This window comes from Prionailurus bengalensis, chromosome A1, assembly GCF_016509475.1.
Source record: "Prionailurus bengalensis isolate Pbe53 chromosome A1, Fcat_Pben_1.1_paternal_pri, whole genome shotgun sequence".
Classification (NCBI taxonomy): Eukaryota; Metazoa; Chordata; class Mammalia; order Carnivora; family Felidae; genus Prionailurus; species Prionailurus bengalensis.
Window position 1 is genome coordinate 92,191,245 of NC_057343.1, and position 21,055 is coordinate 92,212,299.

Here is a 21,055-nt window from a genome sequence, read left to right on the forward strand (position 1 = left end):
GGCTAAAGTTGGATGCTTAACCAACTGAGCCACCCAGGCACCCCTGGATAACTGTTTAAAAAGTCTTGAAGAAGGAACGGCAAGGTCAGCCAACTGTCAACTTAAGGCATACTGTAGAGTCAGGGTTCTCCTACAGCCACAGGAAAGAGTGTGTTGAAAATAAGACTCACTTGGGGCACCTGGGTGGCTCAGTTGGCTAAGCATCTGACTTTGGCTCAGGTCATGGTCTCACGGTTCTTGAGATCAAGCCTGGTGCTGGACTCTGCGCTGAGCAGGGGGCCTACTTGGGATTCTCCTCTCTCTCCCTCTCTCTCTGCCCCTCCCCTGCTCATGTTAGCGCTTGCTCTCTCTCTCTCCCTGTCTCAAAATAAATAAGCTTTAAAAAAAAAAATTGTCTTTTCAGTCTACCTCAAGTGACCAAATAAGTCACTTATTTAAATATATACATATCCTTAAAAATATGTACCAAAAAAACCAAAAAACAAAAAACATGTACCATAGTTGTGGTTTTTTAAAAACGACAAAAATGACATTTTGTTATAAATCACATTTTCTCTTTCACTTAACGTTATCAGGTGTGTATTGCTATATGTCAATTTAGTTCATTGCTTTTAACTGATGTGTAGTCTACAGTTGACTCTTGAAAACACCAGTCTGAACTTATGTGTGTCTGTCTATACGTGGATTTTCTTTCAATAAATACAGTCTAGTACTATACATGTATTTTCCTTATGATTTTCTTAACATTTTTTCTCTAGCTTATTTTATTGTAAGAATACAGTATATAATATATATATATATAATATGTTAATTGTTTCTGTTATGTTGGTAATGCATCTGGTCAACAGTAGGCTCTTAGCAGTTGAGTTTTGGGGAGTCAAAAGTTACATGCAGATTTTCAAATGTGCAGCAGAGGTCGGCGCCCCTAACCCCTGTGTTGTTCAAGGATGGACCATATACGCATTTTACTTATCTACTCCCCTAGTGATGAACATCTATCTACATTACAATTTTTCTTCCTATCACAAAATGTCAAAGAATATCCTCACACATGTTTCCTCATGGGGTTAAATGAGACTTTCAGTGGACTTTTGTTCCATTCTTCACACGGTCACCTCCTTTCCCTTTAGCCCTGCTTGTCATATCTGCCAAGAGTCCTTCTCTTATCATCCTACCTAAAGACCACCCTCCTCGGTTATTGTTTCAGTCCCCAGCTTGTTTCCTTCATAGCATATATAAAAAGTTGAAGTGTTTTATTCTATTTTCTTTCTCTCTCACCCACTGGAATCTAAGCTTTACAAGGGCAGATACTTTGTCCTGTATGCTCAGCACCTATGTAGCCTAAGTCCATGAAATAGGAAGTTGACAATGATCCATTAAAGAAAGGGTAATCCCAGAAGATATGAATACAAATATATATTACATATTTTCATGCTTTTATGTAGGGTTCTACAGTGTTCACAAGAAATTAAGGATTTAGATAAATATATGTTCCCTTCAAAAGTTTCACTGGATGTCTAATAGTTCAGACTGTTGGTAAGGGGGGGGGTTGAAAAACTAATTTACTAACCTTTTCGTTGGAGGTAGTGGAAATTCACAGGGAGAGTGGAAAGACCAGCCTATCCTATACCCTCCAGAACCTCTCAATTAAATCACTTCCAGGACCCTTTTACTCCCCTGCTCATATACACACTTACACACTGCAAAGTGCTTTGTGCATCAGGGAACTCTTCTAGCACTGTTTGGTGGGACCGAGCCTATATAAGAACCCTGTGTTGTGCTACTCTCCTCACAACCAGTGTCAGGAAACACTGGAGGAACCTGGGATGTTATTCATCTTGGGCAGTGTGGAATGAATGGGAGTCCTTTGGGACTTGCTGTTGAACAGCGAATGAAGCCACTGGGATCTTTGATGACCCTGACGTGCTGGAGATAAGCTGTCCCATTGTTTCATCATGAGGAGCCATAGATGATACATCACCTTGGAGAGTGGGTTGTTGTTGTTGTTGTTTAAGACAAACTCCTTCAGGGTTGCTGAAAGATGGACTCAGCCTGTTTTCCATGATTCCTAAGCAAAGTAAGTTGCTATGAAACTTTGCTGTATGAGGTAAAGCAGTCAGTAGAATGGTTACACGCAAGCACCTTGGAGCAAGTAAGGCCTAAGACCGAACCTTGGTTCTGGTACTTGATGACTGTGACCTAGAGCAAGTAACCAAAGATTACTTTACAGGATTGTTTAGATTATTAAATGAGAAGATCATGAATATACAGTGGTTAGCACAGAATGGATATTTAATTGATTGCTAAAAACAAATGAAAAATCTAATTGAATACAGATTGGTAATTCCCAGTAATAGGCAACTTACAACAAAGGTTATAAACCCGTAAAGGTTTGTTTACACCTTTGTAAAGTTTCCTCTATATAGATGATAAGTTTTTGTTAAAAATTAATTTACTGGATGGGGTGCCTGGCTGGCTCAGTCAGTGGAGCATGTTAACTCTCGATCTTGGGGTTGTGAGTTTGAGCCCCATGATGGATGTAGAGATTACTTAAAATTAAAGACATCTGGGGTGCCTGGGTGGCTCAGTCTGTTGAGCCTCCAACTTCGGCTGAGGTCATTATCTCACAGTTTGTGGGCTTGAGCCCCACATCATTGGGCTCTCCGTTGTCAGCGCCAAGCCTGCTTCAGATCCTCTGTGCTCCTCTCTCTGCCCCTCATCCGCTAGTGGTCTCTTTCTCAAAAAATAAAAAATAAACATTAAAAATAAATAAACAGGGGCGCCTGTGTGGCTCAGTCGGTTGAGTGTCAGACTTCGCCTCAGGTCATGATCTCACTATTTGTGGGTTTGAGCCCCACATCAGGCTCTGTGCTGACAGCTCTCGGAGCCTGAAGCCTGCTTTAGATTCTGTGTCTCCCTCTCTCTCTGCCCCTCCTCCACTCATGTTCTCTCTCTCTCTCTCAAAATAATAAACATTTAAAAAATTAGAATAAATAAAAATAAACAAACAAATAAAGAAAGCAATAAATCTGGGGCAGTTGGGTGGCTCCATCAGTTAAGCATCTGACCTTTGATTTTGGCTCAGATCAATTTGTGGGTTCAAGCCCCTCGTCAGGCTCTGCGCTGACAGCATGGAGACTGCTTGTAATTCTCTGTCTCTCTCTCCCTGCTCCTCCTCCTTCTCAAAATAAATAAATACTAAAAAATAATTTTAAAATCTTAAAAAATTAATAATTTTCTGGACAATTTAGGCTTTTTCTCTGGAACTCTGCTTTCACAGATGACTGTTTTCTATGTCTGAAGATAAGCCTGTAGGATATCTGTGCTAGCTCCATGATAAGAATATTCCTCTGGTTGTTCTTCAGAACTAAGATTTTCTTTAAATATGGTTTAATTTAGGGTTTTTTTTTTTTTTTTTTGGACATATGTGTTCTTCAGTAGAAATGAAGCTACTAGATTAGGCAGTTTTTCACTGCTGGGAGTGGATTCTCAGAAATTTAGATAGACTGGGGCACCTGGGTGGCTCAGTGGGTTAAGCACCTGACTCCACTGGGGTCATGATCTCACAGTTCATGAGTTCAAGCCCCGCATTGGGCTCTGTGCTGACAGCTCAGAGCCTGGAGCCTGCTTCAGATTCTGTGTCTCCCTCTCTGCCTCTCACCCACTCACACACTCTCTCTCTCAAAAATAAATAAACTTTAAAAAAATTTTAAAAGAAATTTAGATAGACTTCTTCATTAAATCTTCTGAGCAAAGGTGTTCATTTTCCAGGTAACTGACTTAATAGTAACTTACTTGATAGAAAGGGTTGAGGTGCCATGTAAGATTGTTACACTAACCGGCACAGGGATTCTGGGAGTAACTTCCTAGCTTTTATTTAATCCAACTTAAAGCAACTGAGCAAAATAGCCAAAATAAATAACCTACAATAGGTCCTGGGTTTGGGGCACTGAGATACCAAAGACAATGTAAGTGAGGGCCTTGTCTCCAGTCAAAGCATGTAAGCCAGAGAGAGCAACATGCTCTCAAAGCACGTAAGGCAGAGAGAGCAACAGCCAGTGCTGTTACATGTAATAGAGACACGAGTCGTAGGATGTTCTCAACCTCCATCTGATCACTACACAATTTCAAGTATTGGTCCCCTTGGTGTGGCACACTTAAGTTTGAATACTAAAAATGCCACTAAAACACAATAGCGGCAACTGCAAAGCAGACCCTGCTATTGGGTGACACTATTCTGTGATGGCTATAAATACCTCTGTAGGTGGCCTTTACACTTGGCTGCCTTTTCATGTTGCATTGCTTGTTTGAGCAGAACTGTGTCCTGTCCTGACCACATTCTCTTATAACCGCTTGAGACAAAGATCTCTTATACTGCAGCAAAAAGAAAAATGCAACTTTTCTTTGGTGCCAGCTTCAGTTTATACCTCTATATATTCAGCAAGCTGAGCCTCACTTTACCTTGCAAGAGAGCCCAATCCACTTGGTTCAACATTCCATCTGACGTCCCTGAAAGTACGTGTAATCCATTGCAGAACCAGTACATTTCACTTATTGGGCACAATTGGTTGACGTATCTTGGTGGCTCCAGGCGCAACAGTATGCCTTGGCCACCCGTTTCAAGACCTCATCTCTAACTGGAGGTGTTAAGAGCAGTGTAATGGTTGGGAACTGATATAGTCAGGGACAGCATCTTAGAGATGGACCTGGTAGGATGGGCACAATTTAAATTTGTAGATACAGAAATTTTGGCTATTCCACATGAGAATAATACTGTTTCATTCCATAGCATAAAGAATTTTCACTTCCAATTTTCCAATTATCTTTTCAACTTCACTTCTTCGCTTCTTAAAGTGTAGCACAATTTCCACAATTCATTTTATCCAAAGTAGGTGGTGCAAGTTTGTAAGGATGTCAGATCACTAAATTACAGTGACTTCCTTTCACTTAACAGTATACAAGAGTTCAGGTCATCCCCCTGCTATCGGGTTTATGCCCATAACCATCCAACCCTGTCCTCCCAAATTTGATTTCTGGCTTTCCCTTTTATCCAGGGAATCCTTGTCAGGATACAGAATCCCCTTGACACTTTTTTTTTTTAAGTTTTTTTTTTTTTTTTTTTTTTTAAGTTTAGCAGGGGCAGAGAGAGGAGAGAGAATCCCAAGCAGGCTCCTTGTGTCAGTGCAGAGCCTCGATGCAGAGCTTGAACTCAGGAACTGTGAGATCATGACCTGAGCCCAAACCAAGAGTCACACACTTAACCGACTGAGCCACACAGGTGCCCCCACACTTTGTACTAAGGATACCTGACCCCTTCCCTGCATTTGGCACTGCCAGCTTTTCCCTCATTTAAGCCCTTCTCCCCTTCCTTTCTCTGACACCATATTCTTGGTTCTCCTCTTATGATCATTCCTTCTTCGGTTGTTTTCCTCTGTCCCTTAAAAGTGTTTCTTAGGGCTGGGACTGCTTCTCTTCTCTTTTCTCACTCTACATACTCTCCATGGAGAACTGTCTAGGGGTTCTTAGGACTGCAAAATGCCTCAGTTGAGATCAGCAAGCCTCTTAATAGATGCTCACTAGCTCTCAGACATCACTCTGCCTCCGTTTAATGAAACACACCTACAGGGACAAAAAAAATGGGAGCTTTGTTAGGGAAATTTCCAGCTACCCTCTCCTCAGGAAGGACCCTAACAGGAAGAACACTGTAAGGAGTCTCAGTTGAAACTTCATTTTTTGTTGTTGTTGTGTTCTTCTGATTAGTAGCACAGGCCTTAAAAAAAGTATAAGCAACCCTGAGCTTGTTTTCTGAGACGTCCTCTTTATCCCACTCCATTTTAGACTGAAGCTCCACACAGCCTGGACTACTCGTGTCCTGTTCACTGAACTGCTCCCAGAACCAGCTCGGGCCTGGCACAGGGTGGGTTTGGGGTCTTCGCTGTTGCTTGCTGGCACTCTCTACAGGCGAGGTCCCCAAGGGGACTCAAGGGACTGCCACCCAAAGGCCATGGTGCTGTCCATTTGAGCGGGAGAGCAAGAAACAGGGCCACGGCTGGCTCTGCCGAGTGGTGCCGCACTTAACTCCATCTGAAGGAGCAGACACGTGCCACCGGGTGAGGGCAGGGCACACGCATTTCCCCTGGATTTCATCCTGACTGTCCCACAACAAAAACAACCTCAAGGGTCCCCTTCCCCCAACCAGGCCTGGGGGTGGGGGGGTGGGGAGAGGGGGGGCGGTGCTGCCCTGTCTGACTCGCGCAGCCGCAGTGTGGAGGGCCGGACCCTTCCCTTTCGGCGCACAGGGAGCTCCGCCCCTTACGCAGTGAGGCGGGAGCGCGCGAGCCTCTGTCACGCAGGCGCGTTCGCGCGGCGTAGGTGGCGCTAGAGGCCGCCTGGGGGGTTGTAAGGAGACGGCGCTGCCGCCATTTTGTGGGGTGTTTGTCGCAGCGGGTGGAGAGAGAAGACGGCGGTTTGGCGACGTTTCTCGGCCAGAGGGCCTTTTCCTTTTGCGGAGGTAAGGTTTTGGGTCGGCTGGGCTGGGCCGTTTCCAGTCTTTTAAGTCTCAAAGCCAGGTGTCGGAGAAACGGCCCGGTTCGGGGCCTTGGCGACCGGGATTTCTTCGGAGCACAGCTGGGTTGGTGGCCTTCAAAACCTAAAGTTGCTCAGGTGCCGTGGTAGATTTAATGTCCTGGGGCGGACAGGCCCCGATTCTGCCGCTGAGTCTTCTCTGAGGGCCCCGGCCTCTCGCATCGCGGCTCCAGAGGCCCTGGCTCGTGCCGCCGGCGAGGGCGAGGATCTGTCGGGAAGACCCTTCGAGAGCCGTCCTTGGGGGTTTGTGTTGTCTGAGATCAGGTTCTCTCCTGATGGCCTGGTCTCTGCCGTTTGTAGCATTTGCCTCTCTACAGGCAAATGCTGTTGGGGGGGGGGGGGGTGTTCCAGAGTCCAAACATCTGGCCCTATCTGTGAGTGCGCCAAAGGCACTGGCCAGGTGCCCTGGGGCGGGGTGGGGGAGGGTGGGTACCGGGCGTCTGAGAAACCGCCGGTCTGCTCGAGTCCCGGTGGTGGAACCGAGCTCGTGCTTGTGCAAGGTAGAGATACGGAGAGGTTCGTCCCTTGTGCAACACTTATTCCCCCTGAAGTGGAACATACCATTGTTGCACTGGTCTGCGTTTTGATACTTTTGCATCTTGTTATCCTGGATTACCTAAGTAGCCTGCCCCGCTGACCCGGTCACCCACCTGGTCTTGCTTTATAGCTGCCCTTTTAAGATTCTGCTCCATAAACACACACCTACCTGCGGGCTGCTCGTTGCCCATTAAGTGCAGTCCTTCTGGAGCCATCTATGTAATCGTGGCTTTAACCTGTTTCGATTTTTTTTTTTAAGCCATATACATTGAATAAAATTGACGGGTATGAAAGGGCAGGGAGAGAATCCGATTTCTAAGACGTGTATATACATACAGATCCATTGTGTCTGATGTTTTTAATGAAAGATATGTGGGGATTCTAGCATGTAGGATTATTTAATTAAAGGTAGTGTAATAATTCTAGATGGGTTTTCTTATGGATGTGAAGGAACTTTATCTGTTAAATATGGGTCTGGGATTCTTTGCCTCCTGAGACAATATTTCTGAACATGGTTAGCAGGGAGAAAAGCTTTCTAACAGACGAATTAAATTTAAAGTAGTGAACTTAACTAGAGAAATAAATCATCGGCCCTCCCAGGATGCTCATTCTTAATGTTTTGAGTATTGATAATTTTGGTTGTTTGAGAATTCTGCCTTGTTTGAGGTGAGCTGGTTGTGGCTGACTGACAGAAGGAAAAGAAAGCTAAAGCAGACACAAGTTTTGTAAAAATTGCATAATAATGGATAGTTATAATCCTCAGTCATCAGATGTTGTAATTTTGCTGGCTGTGATTTAAGAATGCTTAAACAATAAAAAAAAAAAAGAATACTTAAACACTATTTTAAAGAGTTATGTGGTTAAAATACAGTTGGGGTAATTGAAGGAAGTGTTGGAAGAATTCCACTAGAAATAACAATTTTAGATGGCTTTTGTGATGGCCTTTGCCTCAAGTTAATTTTTAGTTTCATTCATTTCAGTTTCCCATTTTGAAGTGACTATAAAACCAGAATGCTCACTTAATAATTTCCAGTGAGAATCCTTTTTAATTTTTTAATTTTAGAGAGCAAGAGAATGAGTGCAAGCGGGAGAGAGGGGTGGGGGGGTAGGGGGTGGAATAGAGAAAGAATCTTAAACCGGCTCCACAGCTCCACAATCCCACAGCTCCACGATCGGCGCAGAACCGGATGTGTGGCGCATGCGGGGCTGGGGCTTGATTCCACAACCCTGGGATCATGACCTGAGCCAAAATTAGGAGTCAGACACTCAACCAACTGAGCCACCCAGGTGCCCCTCCAGTGAGAATCCTAACTAGTTTTAGCATTTTTTATTTATCTGACCAATGCACCCTCATTCATTTCCTTTTTTAAGCAAAAGTTATGATACAAATATTTTCTTAGGGAATACTTCCCAGGAGAATCACAGCTGCCTCATTTTGAGTCTTTTTTTAATCCGTTTGAAATCATTTAAATTTTTACTTGAATTTGTTTTCTTGTTACTGAGTCATTTGGGCAAGCTAAAAGCAGTTAACTAAGCTGGATTTGCTCCATTTTTTCTTTTTTTAACTCTTTCCTTGAGCTGTGAAACTCACCCTTTCCCAGCAGCTTGGATATCATGGATAAAAACTGCTTATTTGTAGAAGAATTAAGATGGGGAGCAGCAGATAGGGATTACATTGTTAGAACACAGATCCTGAGCCTAGAGGGAACCTATGCTTTAGAGGTTGTAGATGGAGGCAGAAAATCAGGGAATTGTCAGTATCATCATCCCATTTCACTGTGACCATGTGCATCCTTGTAGGTTGGTTTTTTCAGTTACCCCAGATCTACAACAAATATGTTTTCGTTTTAAGGCTAATTGCAAGATCTGAAAATAAACATGTTGGATAGAGAAAATGAGTTTATACAAGCTTTGCTTTTTCAGTCTCTGAATACTATGTTCCACTCACCTCCTAGTTTTTTCCCCAAAGCTTGGAGTCATCCTGAGATTTAGAAAAAGCAATTCTCTCTAGTTTTTGAGAAAAAGAAGCTTCATTACTGGCTCTTTACTTGTAAGACAACGTCATCCCCTATATTTAGTATACCTGAATCTTTCTCTGACTTCAGTTGTTTGTGTTACAGAATTTTGCCAAAGCTGTATGGCACGCTATTTCTCTCTCTCTTCTTTTTTAAGTTTATTTTGTGAGCGAGTATGTGCCAGGGGAGAAGGGGCAGGGAGAGAGAGAATCGCAAGCAGGCTATAGACGCAAGGACTTCATCCCAGGAATCCTGAGAGCAGACCCGAGTTGAAATCAAGAGTTGGGCACATAAGTAACTGAGCAGCCCAGGCACCCTGTGATATTTCTCTTTAAAATAGCCCATATATTTTTTAAATTTTTTAAAGTTTGTATTTTGAGAGAGCACATGCAGGAGGGGCAGAGAGAGAGGGAGAGAGAAGGAGAATTCCAGGCAGGACTCGAACTAACAAATTGTGAGATCATGATCTGAGCCAAAACCAAGAGATGGAGGCTTAAGCTACTGAGCCACCCAGGCTCCCCTAAAATAGCTCATATTTTAAAGATAACATTTTTTGGGGGGTTATGTGCCCACTCTTGATATCGGCTCAGGTCATTATCTCATGGTTGGTGAGATCAAGCCCCAAGTTGGGCTCTGCATTAACAGCATGGAGCCTCCTTGGGATTCTCTCTCTCCTTCTCTCTGTGTCCTTCCTGTGCTCATTCTTTCTCTCTGTCTCTAAGTAAATATTTAAAAAATAAACATTTTTAAAGGAAATCATATCAATAACTTAAAAGGAGATCGTTGATTATAAAAAGAAAGTAAGGGGTGCCGAGCTAGCTCAGTTGTTGGAGTGTGTGACTCTTGATCTCTGGGTTGTGAGTTCGAGGCCCCAATGGATGTAGAGATTACTTAAAATCTTATTTTTTAAGATAAAAATTAATTAAAGCCCCCAAATTATTAATTTCTAGCTGGATATTGTTGTCTACTGGAGGTTCTGAGTCTGAATCCTGGCCCTTTTACTGTTTTTACAATGGCAGTTAGCAAGGGTTAGTTGAAGATAAACACTAAGCTGCTAATTAATCCAGAAGAACTGAAAGAGAACGTATTGTTAAGGTCTCACAATGTTATGCATAATTTAGTACTCGGTCTGTATGCTACTTACAGTCATCTGACACACTGTGGAATGGTGTCGCATGCCTTGGGAAACATCATCTACAAAGATTTTAGAACATGTATGACCCCATGTGCTGAGTGTTTTATTTAAATAATTTGTAATATTTTATTTACTAAACGTAGCCATCTATAACCTCCACAACTTTTCATTTCCGTTAACAGATGCGTCATTCCAAAAGAACTCACTGCCCTGATTGGGATAGCAGAGAAAGCTGGGGACATGAAAGCTACAGTGGAAGTCACAAACGGAAGAGGAGGTCCCACAGCAGTACGCAAGAAAACAGACATTGTAAACCACATCACCAGTTTAAAGAATCTGATTGGTAAATCACTCTTGAATCAGTAACATTTTACCACTGGTAGTTTTAATGATTTCTCGTTAGCTTACGTAGCTTTATTCTGTCAGATTGTTTTATATTTAAGTCAACAAATATTCAGTTGATGTTTATTGAATTCCTATTACAGGCTAGGCACTATATAGGTGCCGAGACTACAGCTGTGAGCAAACCTTATTTATCTACATCTATCTGGGAGTGGTGGGAGATAGTTGAGTCCCAGCTGCCAGTAATGTAGTTGGGGTGGTGAGACACACAGTTAAGTAATAGTGATGATAGAATGTCCAGTATGTGCCTTTAACTTGTATGTAGGAGGAGATATGTATTTTGGGATGCTTGTTTAGGTTCCACAAGTGAGAGAGAATGAGGGGTAGGGAGAGTTCAACTAGATGAGAAAACCAGCATGTATTATTTGGGAATGGTAAAGTACATAGAGGACTCGTCGCTTACACTGTGTTCTGTAGGTTACATTTGTAGATAAGGCCAATGAATGTGTGTAGGTTTTTTAGAAGGTTATTGTAAGAACCAGTAATTTAGGGAAAGGCTTCAATAAAAATTTTTCAGTAGCATGTGTCCTGTTTAATTATACTCTTACTGTAAAATTTGGAGGTAATACATTTACAGAAAATTAAAGGAATTTTAAAGTACCTAAATGATTAAAGAAAGGCTAGGTGAGTAGCATTTCTTTCAGTCTGTCTTCCATTAACTTCCCTTTCTCATTTGTTTTGTTGGTTCTATGTTTTCTCCTTGTTTTGTAGATGTTCCATTGAGACTGTTTGCCAGATTGCTTTCTAAATTAGCCAGCTGGGGTTACTTTAAAAAACAGTATGTAATTTTTTTCCTTCTCCATGCTAAAACAGACTTGTTCTGCGGAACAGTGAGCTTGTGGGTAGTCACCACAGATTAATCTTTCTTCATCACACACTGTTACATGGGGAAGAGGGAGGGTTTGTGCCAGGATTGCAATGACCTGAGCTAATTAATGCACTGTAGAGAAACATCTGTACCCTTTTATTAATAAATACAGAATGTCCTGTAAGTCTTAAATTAACATCATAGTACTAATGATACATGGGTTTCTTATGTAGGAAGGAAGTGATTTGAGTGGACAGTTCTTGTTTATTATTAACTACATAAATATACTACGTCAGTCCAGTTAAACAGCAGGCCTGTGTCTTCTTTGACATTGACACCAGAGGTGTCTAATGGTAATTGTTCTCCATAATGTGGAATATTCTAATATCTGATAGTCTTTTTGAAGATAAAAAAACTTTACAACAGTATTTTTTACAAAATTATTGAAAAGAATGAGAATTGCCATAAACTGTAAAGAAGGTATCCTTGGGAGGATCCTAGACCCCCATTATTCTATTCTTAAAAAAATCTTTCTATGTGAGTCTTTGCCTCTGATTATTTCCTGAAAATAGGTTCTAAGAAGGGACATTTAAAAAAAACTTTTTTTTTTTTTTTTAATGTCTTATTTATTTTTGAGAGAGAGAGACCGCGGGAACAGGGGAGGGGCAGTGAGAGACGGAGACACGGGATCCAAAAACAGGCTCTAGGCTTAGAGCTGTCAGCACAGAGCCTGACAGGGGCCTCGAACTCATGAACCGTGAGATCATGACCTGAACCAAAGTTGGACACTTAACTGAGCCACCAGGTGCCCCTGAGAAGGGACATTTTTAAATTAAAGGGTGTGAACTCTTTAAGGGTACAAAGCTCTTGCTACATATTGATGTCTTTTTTTGAAAGTTTGTACCAAGTTGTACAATATACTCTTTCTTGCTCTTACCAATCTTGGCATTTTGAAATGCCAAGAATAGTGTTTTAATTTGAATTTCTAAATTTTTAGTGAGTTTGTCCAATGCCCATTTTTTTCTCTTACAGAGTATTTTACTGATTTATAAGAGCTTTTAATATATATCAATTTTTAAACCTTTTTTTGTATGTATTGCAGAGTGTCTTTTCTTATTTGTCTTTTGCCAGTAACCTGTGAATTGGTCTCCCTTGTTACAGGTTTAATTAGTTTTGTACTAATTCTAGTTCTGTATCAGGAAGACTGATATGGCTTCAAACAACTTTATATATTGTGTTAATAGTTTTTAAGTGTTTTCTTATGTAATATAGAGTATCAAGTCTTAAACCAAAGATTCTCAAACTTTAGTATGAACAGAAGTGTCTCAGAGGTATGTTTAAAATGCATATTACCATATATAGATGGAGTTAGTCTGACCTGGGGCTGAAGGATCTTCATTTTTAATAATTCCATATTTTGATATGATTGATAAACAGACCACCCTTTGAGAAACACTGTTTTAAATGCCTTAGCCTGGCATGCAAGATTTTGCATGATCTGTTTCCAGCTTATTTTATTTGCTTCTGTTCATTCCCTATGTGAACAGTGGTCTTGCTGTAGTGTCCATGCACTGTTTCCCAAGTAATACGTAGACCACCCATCTCCAAGCCATTGTGGCTATAGGTGATCTGTAAGTGTGAGATGGTCATACGCTATTCTTCTCCCCTCCCATTTCTTCTGCTTGCCACCTTGTCCAAATCTTGACTTCCCTTTAAGATGCAGCTCTGCTTTTTTATGAAGTCTTCTCTGACCATTTTAAGCAGTTTGAGTTTTTTCCCCTCTATGATCCTAAGCACTCGTGCAACCTTTCAGCATTTCCTGCATTGTCGAGTTTTGTTTTTATGTGAATGATCTCAAATTGTTCATTATTTGTTGGCAGGGATTTTGCCTTATATATATTTTTTTATCTTCCACAGGACCTGTGTGGAAATAAAAACGAATGCCCGTAGCCTCATTAGTCTTGGCTATTTTGAAGGACTACAGTAAAATATTCACTGGATATTCAGTGAATATTTTAGAATTTAAATCAATCTGTTCATCTTGTCCACTCTGTCCATACATGGCCTTTATGATTCTGTAGACTTTGTTTATGTAATCTCTAAGGCTTGGTTGTTAGAGATTGAAGAGGTCCCTCATTTTTCTAGTTTATCCTCATGGCTTCACCTCATGTTTGTTAGTCTGTAGATTGTTTATGGATTATCTGCAACTCTAATTTTATGCACTATTCCAGCTAAAGATTATTAGTACTATTTTTTTCTGATAGATTTTGGACTTTTATAGGAAGGACGCCTTACAGAATTGAAAAGGATGCCCTTGAGAGTATGGTAATTTCTAGGCTGATGTATTACAGATCTCTCCCTGACAGGTCCAAACCAAGTCGTCAGATCCCTGACATAGACTCACAGTCTTACGCTGATACCCCAAGTTGTTTCTCCAATGGTTAGAACTTAAGATTGTCACTGGGGAAAGGGAGAAGGGGGTTTCTGCATTTCCTCAGCCTGGATATTCTGCCAGCCCTGTTGAGTAGCAGTTTAGAGATGCTTTCCCTTTATTTCTGCCTAAACCAGCCCCTGGGAAAATGAACAACAGCATATTCTGGGGAGAGAATGAGGTTGGTGAGGGCAGTCTAGTCAACATCTGTCACTCCATTGCTTGTCAGGATTCTTTTAGCCGATTTGTCTGACTGGGCAGGTGTCCCCTCTCTCCCTCAGTGCTCCATGTGCATCCCTCTTGAAGCTTCGCACTCTGTTGAAGAGGACACCATCCCAGGTAGAGAGGGGGACGGGAAACTGGGCCAATTGAATCTATGTCCTTTTCTTTCCATCAGATCAAGGATACTTAACTGGGATCCATTGACTTCCTGAGGTCCGTGACCTCTGTGAAATTCCTTGCCAAGTTTTGTTTATGCATTTGTGCATTTCTTAAGTGAGAGGGTCCATAGCTTTCATCAGATTTTTAAAGGGATCTGTGGATTCAGAAGTTAACCACTATGGCACTAGATGATGCGGTTTCCCATGTAGAATTTTTGAGTATTTTGCAAGTAAGAATGACAGGAAGTTAGAAATGCAAAGGGAAGTAGGGTGGTGGGGGTGGGTCTGTTGTAATCCTAGGCAAGCAATTACAAGATCCTTTTCTCATTTGTGGGGGGATGTAGTTTAATATCTTTGGCACATGAGGCAGCCTTCAAAAGCTATGTTGTCTTTCTCAAAGAGGAGTAACAGGAAGCTAGGAATACAAAGAGGAGAGAAGGTGGCATAGGTGATATGTGATATGTGTAATAAAATTGGCCCTTATAATAGGAATTAGAATGCTCTACAGCCATGGCAAATCATTGTCCTTGGGATCTTAATTTAGTCATCTGTAAAATGAAAGGTCTGGAATACATGTAAGATCACTTCGAGCTCCAGTACACCTTTCATGAAAGAATTATGTGTGTGCCGGGGATATCTAAAATTCACTTAACATTAAAAGAGAAAGGAATCCTGTTTTGCCTGCCTCTGATTGTGTGTGGCTCTCTGAGAAAAGAAAGCTTAGTTACAGTTGCATATATCATAAGACTGGTGAATTTTTGGTGTTAACTTTCTCCAAAAGGTACAGGGACACTTAATCAAGTAAACACTGAACATAATTGACTCAAGCTTTGTTCTTTGATCTGAGGTGTTTGATAGCAGTCTATCTGATGGAGAATATGAACTCGCTTGTTGGTTAAAGTAAAATTATGTCTTAAGTTTGTGAGATAAGTATAAATTCTAATTCATCAATTTGAGGTTTTTTCTTTTTATCAAGTTAGCTGTTTAAACCAGGAATTCTTGAGAGAATGTTTTGTTTGAACCACAGTTCCAGGATGAAGAGAATAATTTGAAATCCTTTAATGTGTTTGCAGTCATTATTTAGAAGCGAGGTCCTTGAATGAGAGAGATTATCGGGACCGGAGATATGTTGATGAATATAGAAATGACTACTGCGAAGGCTATGTTCCTAGACATTATCACAGAGACGTTGAAAGCAGTTATCGAATCCACTGCAGTAAATCTTCAGTCCGAAGTAGGAGAAGCAGTCCTAAAAGGAAGCGTAATAGACACTGTTCAAGTCAACAGTCACGTTCGGTATGATTGATTTTGTTTTTATTTTGGGTGGATGCTTATTTGTGTGTAAAAACTCTTAATGAGCCAGTAAGTTTGAAAAAGTTTATATATATATATATATATATGTAATATTATTTGGATATATTATAAATGTGTTTATATTACTTGAATCCTTAAACATCCAAATTTTCATAGCTAATCTGTATTTATTAGGTAGCCTTCGTTTGCCCATATTTACTCATTTTCTGCAATCCAGATCATGAGTTCTTGATTTTAATATTAAATTTTAATATTAAAAATATTTTTATGTTTTGTAATCTTATGAAAAATTAAAGCACCCATCTTTTCTTTTATAGTAAACTTTTTTTTTTGTTTTTGTTTTTTACTTTAAAAGAAGCCCTTTTCCTAATGGTTGGAAACATCTCTAGAACTTTGCACTGGTGGATACTTAAGTGTACTCTATATATAGCATAGTCCCAGAGCACAGTGCATCATTGTCTGCAGCTAGTTGCACTGAAATTCTGAAATGGGTGCTGAATGGAAAGTGCGTTATCCAAAAAGTTTGCCTTTTTTTACACTCAGACATCTTCACCTGTTTAATCAGTAAACTTTGAATAAATTGTTTCCTTCCCCAAGTTTTGATTAGAGTGAACATGGAAATTAACTAGCTTTTATTTCCCCCTTTAATTATGTGTATTTTAAAATATTGCTAAATAGTTTCAACTAATTTTGACATGTTAAAACCTTCCCCCCCAACAAACTAGACATCTCAATTCACAGCATATGCTATTTTATAACAAGAGATAAGTAGATCATGACATTGCATTCTTTAAATTTCAGACTTCAATTAAATCAGTATTTTAAAGAGACAATTGTGTTGTTTTTTTTCTATTGCCACTTTAAGTATCTTATCTGAAAATCTGTTCCTTGCCATGTTTTTCTTCTGTAACATAAACTGTGCCCTGTGAATTTCTGGGGACTGAATTTGAAATTGCTCCTGCCAACTGTTCGTGGCCTGGTGCTTATCTGAATGCCTGAATATCTCCCCGCTGAATGAATTGCGTATTCTGCCCTGAATTCACTCTGATATATTGATTGGCTGGACGATCTTGGTGCTGCCCACTTGCCGTTCCAGAAGAGCCACCGAAGGAAAAGATCCAGGAGTATAGAGGATGATGAGGAGGGTCACCTGATCTGTCAAAGTGGAGACGTTCTAAGAGCAAGATGTATAGAATATTTTTCAACACTTTTTTAACTTTGCAGACAGAATAATCTTTTTAAGAATAGTTGTCAGCGGGGGGCTAAAGAACTCTTCATTGCTTTTTTGTTTTGTTTTTTGTGGGTTTGTTTGTTCTTTTGTATTTCTTCTTTTCTATAGAATTTAAATATTTCTACTCTAAAGTTCCAAAATAATCAGTGGAATTTGAGCTTAGAGCAAGAAAGATAGCTCTATCTAATTGTTTTTGTAGCAGCTGAAAATAAAATAATTTGAGTGCTGAAACCTTAGTTATGCTTTAATAGACATCATTTGAAAATATTCCACACTTAAGTATTCATTGTTTGAATAACTAGATAATTTATACTCAAGTACTTACTCCTTTTTCTCCTCCCTTACTTTAGATGAAATCGTGGACACTTTGGGTGAGGGGGCCTTTGGCAAAGTTGTAGAGTGCATTGATCATGGCATGTAAGTTTGTTTTTTCCTTTTTTGAACATCCTGATATTTTGGGTAGGGACGGATCTATGATTTAAATGAAATGGCATTTTTAAGAGGTGGCCACTTGTTTTCCTGGGTGGTATAAATACCCAGAATTTCTTGAACTATGTCTGGTTATTTATCATGGGTGTGGGTTTTGGTCAAGAATGCAGACGAATTTCAGGGTTCCTGGCTGGCTCCGTTGGTGGAGCACGTGACTCTTGATTTCAGGGTTGTGAGTTTGAGCCCCATGTTGGGTGTAGAGATCACATAAAAAAAAAAAATCTTAAAACCAAAAAAAATTGACAAATTCTATCCGATGGGGTGTTTGTTGAAATTAAAGTGAATCTTCGAGTAAAGGAATTTCCCAGAACTTAGGCCTTGGCCCTTATGTGAGATTTAGAGTGCTTTGCTTTAGTTTTGAGTAGCAGAGACAATAAAGTTTTCTAATCTTGGTCAAAAACATTTATTCCCGATCTGAAAATTGCACATGGAAGAAATGGCCTAGTAAAAAGCAATCTGCTCTGTAGTGTAGCTAAGGGAGTAGAAGGGAGCATCTTGCATCTATCTAGCTTTATTTTGGAACAATCCATAATTATCTTTGGAGAAGAAGTAGTCTGCTATAAAGTACTAGCTATTACCTGAAGAATGTTATTTTATCATTTTTTTCATTTGTGCTGTGTGTATCATGCCGATTTTGTACACTGTTTCTTCAGCCTTCATGAAATAAAAGTATCTATGGCAACAAAATAAAACAAAAATCTTCATTCCCAAAGACAATGCAAGTGTCAGAGTGCAAGCAGTGGAGGGGCAGACAGAGGGAGACACAGAATCTGAAGCGGGCTCTAGTCTCTGAGCTGTCAGTCCAGAGCCCGACGCGGGGCTCGGACTCAGGAACCATGAGATCATGACCTGAGCCGAAGTCAGACGCTTACCTGACTGAGCCACTCAGGCGCCCCTCAACTGCACATTTTTTTTTTTTTTAATGTTTATTTATTTTTGAGAGAGACAGAGACAGAATGCGAGTGGGTTAGGGGCAAAGAGAGAGGGAGACACTGAAGCAGAAGCAGGCTCTAGGCTCTGACAGCACAGAGCCCAACGTGGGGCTCCAACTCATGAGCTGTGAGATCATGACCTTAGCCAAAGTCGGATGCTCAACCGACTGAGCCACCCAGGGGCCCCTCAACTGCACATTTCTAAATTGACATTTAAAATTTTTCATCCTAAAATGGTTGGGGACAGGGTGGGAGGGAGGGGAGGGTGGGTGATTGGTATTGAGGAGGGCACCTTTTGGGATGAGCACTGGGTGTTGTATGGAAACCAATTTGACAATAAACTTCATATATTGAAAAAAAATAAATAAAAAATAAAAAAAATAAAATGGGGACAGATATAATTTCCAACTTATTTAAACATTAATATATTATTTAAAAACTGTTCTTAAGTATATTTGAGAATCTATATAGCAATTTGATAGCTACCTTTATTCATGAACCAATTCTTGAATGCTTAAACATGTTTTATTCTTGAACATATTTTCATTCCATTTTCCATAAAGTATATTATCCTAAAGTTCATTATCACACTGTCTTTTCAATAAAAATGTGAATGTGAAGTCATATTTTTTTTAACGTTTATTTATTTTGAGGAGAGCGCAAGCACATGCACGGGGGAGGGGCAGGGAGAGAATCCCAAGCAGGTTCTGTGCTGTCCGCACAGAGCCCGATGCAGGTTTCAATCCCACAAACTGTGAGATCATGACCTGAGCCGAAAGCAAGAGTCAGATGCTTAACCAACAAACCCAGGAGCCCTGTGAAGTGAACTTTTGAAATATTTTCAGACTCCTAGAATTTTCTGGAATAGTTGAAAAAATTCCCATATATCCTTCACGCAGATTCCTCATGTTAACATTTTACAGTATTTTCTTTATAATTTGCTGTATACATATATGTGTTATATTTTCAAATTTTGCCAGCTGATCTACAGATCTTACTCAGACTTTACCAGTTGCCCTATTAATGCTCTCTTAAAACTTGAGATTCCAAGAGAGTACTTGAGATATTCCAGTAAACGGTATTCAGTTGATCAAGTATAAATCTATTGCGAATTTTGATGGTTACTGGAACTAAATATAAAATTTAATTGGAAATGTGTCTTTTATTGGGTTGGTTGGGATTTCAAAAAAAAAGTACATGTATTCATAAACATCTTAAATGCTTTAGCATTAAATGTGTTTCCTTTTTTTTTTTTTTTTGAGATATAGTTGTTTGTAATGTAACATTGTGTAAGTTTAAGGTATACATCTGTTCATTGCAGTTAATTACTGTAGTGGTGTTAGCTAACACCTTTATTTTCTTTTCTAGAGCCATAAGCACCAAGAAATCTTGGTCATATAATAAGAGTTAGAAGGGAGTTTTGTCACAGCGGTTTCATAGCAACCTTGAGATATATGCCAAATGTCCTAGGGAGATTATCATCAAAATAAGTTTTAATGATTTATTAGCCCACAACTTCGTTGGGGCTTTGGTGAAAGCAGTAAATTGGAAACCACCGGACTTAGAGAAAGGCTTGCTATCCAGCTACTAGAAAAGTTTGTTTGTCCCAAAGATTTTTTTTTTTTTTTTTTACATTCTAGGTTATATATCTTAATAATGAGGGATCCATGAGGTTTTCTTACATCAAATGGAAGGGCCATAGTTTAAAAAAAAACAAAGAGGCTTGAATGCTGGTTCATCTTCAGGAAGATCAGATTTAGAAAAGAGGATAGGGGCATCTGGGTGGCTCAGTCAGTTAAGCGGCAGACTTCAGCTCAGGTCGTGATCTCACTCTTGGTGAGTTTGAGCCCTGCTTCAGGCTCTGTGCTGACAGCTTGGGGGCTGGAACCTGCTTCAGATTCTGTGTCTCCCTCTCTCTGCCCCTCCCCTGCTCACACTCTGTCTCTCTCTATTCCCTCTCTCTCTCAAAAATGAGTAAACATTAAAAAATTCAAGAAAAGAGGATAAAAGGAATTTGAGAATTTAGAAATCCATTTTCTCAAAATCATTTGTGGCTTGATACTTTTTAGGAAGTATTATAGGTAACCAGTCTAGAGCTTATGCTCTAGTTATTTCTACCTACTTGTATCAGTGAATGTGCTAGTAAGCATTTTCTCAACTTCATGACTTACTGATGGTATCTCCTTTAATGAACGTGTTCCTTTTCCTCCCACATTTTATAGACTGCTGGCTGTCTTTCAGGGCTCAGTTGTGTGTCACCTCTTCTTTGAATAAATTAGAGCTTCCCCTCTCTAATTTTTTGGCTCTCCTACCTCTTTGTATAAGCTCATACCAAGCATTTGCAACACTGTCAGTTGTTCATGTGTTTCTTTTCTGTTAGGCTGTGAGGTACATAGTGACAACCCTCGTCTTGACTAACCCCTGTGCTCTACACACCTGGCACAGGGCAGGTCTGTCTAGGTGATTGAGCAAATGCTTTCAGCAGTAGCATATTCTGTTTGAGGATTTATTTTTATCTTAATTATTTTTTTAGTGTTTATTTTTGAGAGAGAGCGCCAGAGCCAGAGTGTGGACAGGGGAGGGGCAGAGAGAGAGGGAGACACAGAATTTGAAGCAGGCACCAGGCTCTGAGCTGTCAGCACAGAGCCTGATGCTGGGCTCAGACCTCAAACCATGAGATCATGACCTGAGCTGAAGTCTGATGTTTATTAACTGAGCCACCCAGGCGCCCTGTCTTTTTTTTTCTTTTGGTATAAAATCTAGATAAAATTCTGGAAAGAAACATTAAAATTTGTA

At 40.2% G+C, this 21,055-nt stretch overlaps 1 protein-coding gene across 4 annotated transcripts in view; it reads left to right on the forward strand.

Annotated features, from left to right (window-relative positions):
• Positions 1 to 2,000: 2,000 nt before the first annotated feature.
• The window catches only part of CLK4 (CDC like kinase 4), a 28,837-nt gene continuing 9,782 nt past the window's right edge, over positions 2,001 to 21,055 (forward strand). Inside the window, exons 1-5 of one of the 4 annotated variants that reach the window (XM_043585725.1) lie at positions 2,001 to 2,077; positions 10,455 to 10,615; positions 15,367 to 15,589; positions 16,704 to 16,794; positions 17,189 to 17,255. In XM_043585725.1, coding sequence (XP_043441660.1) covers positions 10,455 to 10,615; positions 15,367 to 15,589; positions 16,704 to 16,794; positions 17,189 to 17,255 — 542 coding nt within the window. In that variant the 5' untranslated portion in view covers positions 2,001 to 2,077. Of the gene's footprint in view, positions 2,078 to 6,364; positions 6,512 to 10,454; positions 10,616 to 15,366; positions 15,590 to 16,703; positions 16,795 to 17,188; positions 17,256 to 21,055 lie in introns of those variants that run through there. The other 3 variants (XM_043585721.1, XM_043585732.1, XM_043585742.1) reach the window with 3 other exon arrangements.